This window comes from Eretmochelys imbricata, chromosome 21, assembly GCF_965152235.1.
Source record: "Eretmochelys imbricata isolate rEreImb1 chromosome 21, rEreImb1.hap1, whole genome shotgun sequence".
In the NCBI taxonomy this organism is placed as follows: Eukaryota; Metazoa; Chordata; order Testudines; family Cheloniidae; genus Eretmochelys; species Eretmochelys imbricata.
In genome coordinates, this window is record NC_135592.1 from 19,586,669 (window position 1) to 19,595,679 (window position 9,011).

Sequence of the window (9,011 nt, forward strand, 5' to 3'; positions counted from 1 at the left end):
GGGTTGCGCAGCAACCCGTGACCCATCCCGTGGGTGAGTAGATCACGTCGGAAGCTGTGGGCTCACTCGTAGGCCGCAGCACCGCGCCTTCCTTGCCCCCTGCCCTCCTTTATAAGGGCCCTTGTGGCCTGGAGGATTTGATCAAAGTCCCCCCATAGCTGAAGAGCCAGCTGTGCCCTATCGCGGGCACCACGGGTGTGCTCTAGGAACTTCCATAGTGCATGCCGCAGCTCATGGGGGGGTGGGGTTACAATTCCCGAGGTGTTCCTTGGTGGGACTCTTAATACAGCCTCGTGGTCCGCTAAGACGGGTAAACAGGGTGCGGACCACCGACGGGGCGTCTGACAGGCTGGGGTTATTAAATTCATTTCACGCCTTGGGGTGGAGGGGGATGGCAGGGGAAAAATTACCACTCCTAATGGGTCGCGGCTAGAAAGTGCAAAGACTGCTCCCTGGGGGGAATCTGCGAAAGGCGGAAAGGAAATAACCCCAGGGGCGGCATTAGCATTGCAGGAGGAGGGGACTTGGGCAGGGACAGGGGTGGGGGCAAGGGCAGGGGTAAGGCTCTGGGGTTCAGGAGGCAAGCAGCTAAAGGAAAGTGCCTCCTGAGCAGAGTCAAGGGGTAAGGGGTAAGGGAGGGGGCTCCCAATAATGCTAGGCACTGGCTCCATGGTGGTCTTAGCGGCCATGGCATCAGGTGGTGGACCACCTTCTGCAGGGTGCTCACCCGGGAAGGCAATTAGGGGGAGGGAGCATGGGGAAAGGGAGGCTGGGGTAAGGTTGCCCAGCTCGAGGCCAGCCAGCAGCAGATCATCCCCTCCCTGGGTGACCGGGGTCAAATCTAGGGCCTCAATCTCCGCATACACGGGGGAGAGGCCAGCTCCTGCCACCCCGGGGGCCTCTCCTCCAGGGCCCGCCTCAACGGTCGCCTCGGGGTCCGCGGGGGGTTCAGGTAGTATCCAGGCGGAAGGGGCATCCTCAGAAGTCTCGGAGGGGAGAGTCTCCCGTGGAGGGGGGATTCTGCCCTCCAATGCCAGTCCGTCTTCCCCTCTCGACACCAGCAGATGGATCTCACTCGTGGCCGTGGCGGGAGGCTCGATGTCAGTGCCTCCTTTCCTGGTCTTCCGGAGGGCTTCCGCGTCGAATGGATGCAGCGGAGCTCGAGCCTTCCGCTTGCCTCGCTTCCCCTGGACTAGGGTCCAGCCCTCCATAGCGTCATCTGGGGGCTGGTTAGCAGGGGTCGTGTCGGGGGGCGGAGGTGATGGTTCAGGGGTTCGGGGGGGTAGCGGTGAGGCAGCATGAGGGGCAGGGGTTTCTCCTTGGGGCGGGCCCTCTCCTATACCCGATAATATCCTTGCCACACCCTCCTCCATAGGCTTTGCTGGATTGGTAATAGCAAGGGTGGAACTCCCTTGCTCGCCCGGGCGTTGTAGGGAAGGTATCTCTTGGGCCCGGACGGGAGCAGCGATGGGTCGAGTAGGAGGAGGGTTGGTTTCAGGTGCCGGGCAGCCAGGGGCGTCGGCAGCAACGGGGCCGATGTCCTGCCGGGTCTCGGTGGTTTCGGGTGCCCCTCCCCCCCGGGCCAAAGGGCAGTCTCTGCGGACATGCCCCACTGAGCGGCAGAGGTAGCACCGGGCCTCTCTGGTAGAGTAAAAGACCCGATAGCGGGCTCCCTGGTAGGGGACTAGAAAAGATCCCTCGAGCGCCTCTTCGTCACGCACTCCTGCCGGCGGTAGAAGCTGCACTTGCCGGCGGAACGAAAAAATGTGACGGAGGGTGGAGTCCTTGCAGCCCAACGGGAGAGGGCTGATGACAGAGACAAGTTTCCCCAGAGTGGAGAGAGCAGGTAACAGGGCAGCATTGGGTAAGAAGGGAGGAACGGAGGTGAGGACGAGGCGAACGCCCAGGTCTTCTAACGGTTCTAGGGGGACAAACACCCCCCCCACCGTCAGGCCCCTCTCCACCGCCTCCTGGGCGGCATCCTCCGAAGCTAAGAAAAAAACGAACTTCCCATACATCTTGGAGGCCATCACAATAGCCGTGGGTCCTACCACCTTCGCCAACGCCTGCACGTATGTCTCCACGTGGGGCGAGGTGGGCACCAGGAGGCAATGGACACCGTGCCTCCTGGTCACGGTGGGGAAAGGGCCCCGGCCGCTGGTGATGGTGGCGGAGGCGGGGAGGGGCGAGATGACGAGGCGGCAGGCAGGGGGGAGCACGTTGCCGCCCGGGCATACATCCTGGGGGCCGGGGAGGACAATCGCAGAGCTGGTGGAGGGAAACGAGGGAGGGGCGCCACGGTTGATGACGAGGCCACAGCGGTGGGGGCAGCCTCTGCCATGGAGGGCTTAGTGGTTTTAGCGGGGCCCTTTCCTTTCATCCCGCCCTGGCCCTTCCGGCCAACCCGGGGGGGTTTCCTAGAATCTGGGTGGGCGGTGGGTGCAGCAGCAGCAGCAATCATCCTGGTGCCTCCTGCTACCGGTGCCCCAGCAGGGGGGGTGGCAAGTATCTTGACAATAGTGGGGGGGGGACCTTGGGGGTCGGGCAGGGGTGGTGGTGGGGGAGGGACAACTAATTTTGTTGAAGCAGTCTCGCCCCTCTCGTTCCCCGCCATTGTGAGCAGGGAGAGACAGGGAGAGACCGGAAGGAGGAGGGGGGAGGGGAAAAAGCGAAGTAGCCCCTTCTTCCGCTAGGCTCCGGGCAGGGAGCGGGGGAATGCCGAGGGGGTTAGACTGGGAGGGGGGGGAAACAAAATCGGGGTCCAGTAATAGGGGCAAGCTGTGGGATAAGCAATCCGGGGCGGGGGGGTGCAGACCCACACACGTTTGTCCAAAGAGTCTCGGTTGGTCGGCTGTTATGTTCGGTCCGGAAGGCAAAGTTCAAAGCGAACAGCTGGATCAGAAGGGAGATGGCAGGTTGCCAGCAGGGACAGACGGCGGGGGGGCCGTGACAGTTGTAATAACGATGGGGGGTAGGGGCACCGATGGGTCGGGGGTGGGGGTCTCCATGCCACACCCCCTGTGCCGCCACAAACGCAAGTAACCACAGTCAAACTCCCCCCCACGAGAGTATAATTCAGAAAATTACTCAGTCTTACGGCCCCCTTCACAATGATTTATAGCTCTCCTAGATTATTTCTCCTGTCCGCTGAAACCTTCTTCTCCGGCTGTGTTGGCTGTGTTCCAAGGCTTCCGGCATGCTAAGAATGTTGTAAAGTCCGATCTGCTGGCAAAACGGCTGGGTCTGGGGGTTTCCACTCCCCCCTCCGGACAGCAAAATCGGCAATCTTCCCCCCCCTCCTCCGGGGGCTCAGCTGAGGCAAATAGCTGAGCCCGAAAGCAGGCGCGGAGGGGGGGCGGGTGCTGGCAAACTAAGGGCTGAAGCACGTAGACGGAAAAAAACCAAAAAATCAAAAGAAAACAAAAAAAAGCGTCTGGCCCAGTTGGGGGGGACTAAGGCAGGTGCAAAAAGTAAGAAAAATCCAGGCCAGGGGGCTTTAGGAAAGAATAGAAAGCAGATAGCTGAGGAGCAAGCAAAGGACGTTCCGTTTCCTAACAGGAAAGGTTCAGAACAATCAGGAACCTTCTGGAGACAATTAAGACAGACAGGCTGATCTAATCAAGAAGCTGCTAGAATCAATTAAGGCAGGCTAATCAGAGCACCTGGGTTTAAAAAGGAGCTCACTTCAGTTTGTGGTGCACGTGTAAGGAGCTGAGAGCAAGAGGCGCTAGGAGTGAGAATGTGGACTGTGGGAGGACTGAGGAATAGAAGCATTATCAGACACCAGGAGGAAGGTCCTATGGTGAGGATAAAGAAGGTGTTGGGAGGAGGCCATGGGGAAGTAGCCCAGGGAGTTGTAGCTGTCGCACAGCTGTTCCAGGAGGCACTCTAGACAGCTGCATTCCGCAGGGCCCTGGAGTCGAGGACGAGCCCGGGTTCCCCCCAAACCTCCCAACTCCTGGTCAGACACAGGAGGAGTTGACCTGGACTGTGGGTTCACGAAAACGGCCAAACTGAGGGCTGCCGTGAAGCTCAAAGGCGAACAAATCTGCCAATAAGCGCAAGACCCACCAAGGTAGAGGAGAAACTTTGTCACACTAGCTAGCTAGCTCATGTAATTCACAATCAAATAGAAATCTATCATTATCACTAAATGAGGTTGTGGGTTAGGACAAGGAATGGTCCTGTCTGTCTGTCTCTCTAGCTAATACTCTGCTTTTGTCTGTCATATATGAAGTGTACACAACCATGCACAAAGATGATATTCTAATACTACTAACAGGCCAACTTCTGAGATCCTTTCTCAGCTTGGGTGTGAGTACATCTACATGGGAAGGCGTATGGAACACCAGATCAGTGCACATGATGGCACTTGTCCACTTACACCAGGGCTAGAACAAAATGACCCCAGACAAGAAGACAAGAAGACCCGAGACACTAGTGTTCATGTCATTTACTTTACAATAGTCTTTCCACCATAGCAAGAATGACACTGTTTTTACATCCCCACAACAGAACGGATGTGGACAAATTGGAGAGAGTCCAGTGGAGAGCAACGAAAATGATTAGTGGGCTGGGGCACATGACTTATGAGGAGAGACTGAGGGAACTGGGGTTATTTAGTCTGCAGAAGAGAAGAGAGAGGGGGGATTTGATAGCAGCCTTCAACGACCTGAAGGGGGGTTCCAAAGAGAATGGAGCTAGGCTGTTCTCAGGGGTGGCAGATGACAGAACAAGGAGCAGTGGTCTCAAGTTACAGTGGGGGAGGTCTAGGTGGGATATTAGGAAACACTATTTCACTAGGAGGGTTACCTAGGGAGGTGGTGGAATCTCCATCCTCAGAGGTTTTTAAGGCCTGGCTTGACAAAGCCTTGACTGGGGTGATATAGTCGGCGTTGGTCCTGCTTTGAGCAGGGGATTGGACTAGATGAACTCCTGAGGTCTCTTCCAACCCTAATATTCTATGATGCTATACTCATTTAGGTTAAAATAATAAAAAGATGCCTTACATATTGTCAAGGTTCCTTCCCCACTCTGAACTCTAGGGTACAGATGTGGGGACCTGCATGAAAGACCCCCTAAGCTTATTCTTACCAGCTTAGGTTAAAAACTTCCTCATGGTACAAACTTTGCCTTGTCCTTGAACCCTATGCTGCCACCACCAAGTGTGTTACACAAAGAACAGGGAAAGAGCCCACTTGGAGACATCTTCCCCCAAAACATCCCCCCAAGACCTACACCCCCTTTCCTGGGAAAGGCTTGATCAAAATCCTCACCAATTTGTACAGGTGAACACAGACCCAAACCCTTGGATCTTAAGAACAAAGAAAAAGAAATCAGGTTCTTAAAAGAAGAATTTTAATGAAAGAAAAGGTAAAAGAATGACCTCTCTAAAAATCAGGATGGTAAATACCTTACAGGGTAATCAGATTCAAAACATAGAGCATCCCTCTAGGCAAAACCTTAAGTTACAAAAAGACACAAAACCAGGAATATACATTCCATTCAGCACAGCTATTTTTTACCAGCCATTAAACAAAAGAAATCTAATGCATTTCTAGCTAGATTACTTACTAACTTTTTACAGGAGTTCTGAGCTGCATTCCTGATCTCTTCCTGGCAAAAGCATCACACAGACAGACATACCCTTTGTTCCCCCCACCCTCCAGCTTTGAAAGTATCTTGTCTCCTCATTGGTCATTTTGATCAGGTGCCAGCGAGGTTATCTTAGCTTCTTAACCCTTTACAGGTGAAAGGGTTTTGCCTCTGGCCAGGAGGGATTCTATAGCACTGTGCAGAGAAAGGTGGTTACCCTTCCCTTTATATTTATGACACATATCTTTAATAATACAATAATATCCCAACAATCTACACATAATCATGTCAGTAGGAACTAAGCCATGCATAATCCTCTTTTGCACTCTTTTGTCATTGTGGGGAGCAAACCTTCAGTTCGCTCAGAAAACCCATCAAAGAGATGACATATGGATACTCCCAAGAAGGGACAAACATTGAAAATCCCATCTCATCAAACACTCACCATCTTCTCAGGCCTTTCCACCTCCAAAACCTCCTAAAACAAACAAACAAACCAAACCACCAATCAACCAGTTAAGCAAAAATAAGCTAAAAATCTGACAAACAAACAAACAAACAAAAAACACAAAGAACAAATGCATCGATACCTCCATCTGAGTTTTTATCCCAAAATATAAGAAGAGCCAAAGACCTCACCAGGGACTCTGCTATGGCTACTGATTTTATAGGCAAGGGTCTCAGGTAGTATGGTGATCGGTAGCAGTATATGATATATTCCAATCTTATTTACATTGGTGTAAACCTATAGAAACTCCTTTTTTTCCTGAGTCATGTTTGTCTCTATCTTTACTAGTGCAAATACCCAATTCCGCATAAACAGAGTGCACAGTATTTTCTCATGGAGGCAATAATGTCATCAGATTTTATTTATAAAGAAATACAGAATGAAATTGCTACCGAAGGAGACATATGGACATTTTGTTCTTAGTGAATAACCTCCAACCTATCTGTTTACTCAGTGCACCTTTGATCTCTTTGTTTCTCATGCTGTAGATGATCGGATTCATCATTGGTGGCAACACAGAATAGAGAACAGCCACTATGAGATTCAGACCTGAGGTTGAGCTGGAGGTGGGTTTCAGGTAGGCAAAGGCAGCAGTACTAAAAAACAAAGACACCACGGTGAGGTGAGGGAGGCAGGTGGAGAAGGCTTTATGCTCACCCTGCTTAGAGGGGATTCTCAGGACTGCTTTGAAGATCTGAACATATGACACAATGATGAAAAGAAAGCAGCTTAAGCCTAAGAATGAACTAAAGATGAGAAACCCAACTTCAATGAGGTACAAGTCAGAGCAGGCGAGATTGAGGAGCTGGGCGATTTCACAGAAGAACTGATCCACCACGTTGCCTCCACAGAAGGAGATTTCAAAGGTGATCCCAGTGTGCAGTGCAGAGTAGAGAATTCCAGTGATCCAGGCACTGGCTGCCATTTGGACACAAGCTCTCCTGTTCATTATAGTCTCATAGTGCAGTGGTTTGCAGATGGCGACGTATCGATCGTATGCCATGATGGTGAGTAAGACAAAGTCGGTTTCAGCAAAGAAGATGAAGAAAAGGACTTGGGTGACACATCCAGAATAAGAAATCGATCTGGTGTTCGTGAGGGAACTGGCCATGGATTTGGGGATGGTGACAGAGATGGAGCCGAGGTCTAGGATGGACAGATTCATCAGGAAGAAGTACATGGGGGTGTAAAGGTGGCGGTCAAGGGCTATGGCTGTGAGGATGAGAAGGTTCCCCAGCAGGGATATCAGGTAAAGCAGTAGAAACACCACAAAGTGTAAAATCTGCAGCTCCTGAATGTCAGAGAATCCCAGGAGAAGGAACTCGGTCACGACAGTTTGGCTGGACATTTTCTTCCGCAGTACACTGTGCGATGTCTGTGGAGGGAACGAGAAAGATAATGGTCAGGATTAGAGCGACAGAGGGAATGGCTCTGATTCCCCTTTCCCTAATATCTCATTCTATGAATGTCAAAGGTGCACAGAACTCATCACTTACAATGAGTAGGTGTTGTTAGTGTTCCTCGCCTCTGACAATCAAGGAGTCACGTTACCACACTAGTGTAAATTAGGTCAGCTCCTTTAAAGTCAATGGAGCTTCGTCACTTTATCTCATCTGAGGATTTGGCCCAAGGTGTGGCTTGATAAAATGCAATATGAAGGATGGAACAAAGCACACTCCAAACCCAACAATTCTCACAACTTGGATATGAAACTGATCAACTAAAATTCTAACACAGCCTGATTCTCACTTTGCAGGGCAATATGATGTTGACTCACCCAGCATCGTAAATAGCAGCTCATCTGTCATTTTTCCACCCCAAACTCTGTGCATAGAGGCTGGTTGGAAATTTTCAGCTGTGTTCTTTTTAATGGAGATTGGTTTTTAAGATAAATAACAACACATCTCACAATCTGTCTGCTTTTCTCAAACATTTTGGGATTGTTTTGTAAAAAAAATGAAAACTTAAAAAAACAAACTATATTGGTTTTGGAATAAAAAAAATCAGTTTTCAGCAGAAAGTTTTCATTTGCCAAAAACTGGGGGGGGGGAGGGGGGAGCGGGGAATGGATTTAGGGTGTTCAGTGAAAAGTAAACATTTTCCTGATGGGAGGAAAAATTCCAGTCAGCAGTAGGTATTTGATTAAACTGATGGGAAAGGTCTTAACCAGTTCATATTGTAATTCATATTTATCATCTTAATTCTTCCCTGTATGTTGAACCCCCAACACATTTAATTGAAACAGCAAACTTCCTGTGCTAACCTTTGTGCCTTTTTCCCAACGGAAGACACATTCAGTCATCCAGCACTAGGATTTTTTGGTCACTATCTATATAGCAGAATCTAGAAGCTAAGGGCACAGGTATCTGAGAATCCTTTCAGCCTCATTCAGCGATTGAACTAGACTCAAACCGATTTCTCTCTGCAGACGAGCTGTGAGTAGCTGGCATTGAGCTGCACTGACATTAAAGGACTGATGCTGCGGGAAGGTGATTTATCCACGTCTATTTCCTGAGGGCTAGCAAGACTCACACCCTGGAGCCCTGCAGAGCTCAGAAGCAGAGATTCAGAGGCAAGGGCACAGAAACAAAGGTGATAACACCAAAAGGGCCATTCAGACCCTGTAGTCTGACCCCAGCATAACACAGGGAGTACAATCGCCACCGGGGTTCCCTGATTCCAGCCAAGCTTCTGTGTTATCTGTAGGCCACGATTAAAAGATAAAAAGAAAAGGAGTACTTGTGGCACCTTAGAGACTAACCAATTTATTTGAGCATAAGCTTTCGTGAGCTACAGCTCACTTCATCGGATCTGTAGCTCACGAAAGCTCATGCTCAAATAAATTGGTTAGTCTCTAAGGTGCCACAAGTCCTCCTTTTCTTTTTGCGAATACAGACTAACATGGCTG

General features: G+C 50.7%; 1 protein-coding gene across 1 annotated transcript; it reads right to left on the reverse strand.

Annotated features, from left to right (window-relative positions):
- Window positions 1–6,491: 6,491 nt before the first annotated feature.
- Window positions 6,492–7,451, reverse strand: LOC144278334 (olfactory receptor 14A16-like). The gene has a single exon (XM_077839598.1). It carries the CDS (start codon window positions 7,449–7,451, stop codon window positions 6,492–6,494), a length of 960 nt encoding a protein of 319 aa, XP_077695724.1.
- Window positions 7,452–9,011: the final 1,560 nt, after the last annotated feature.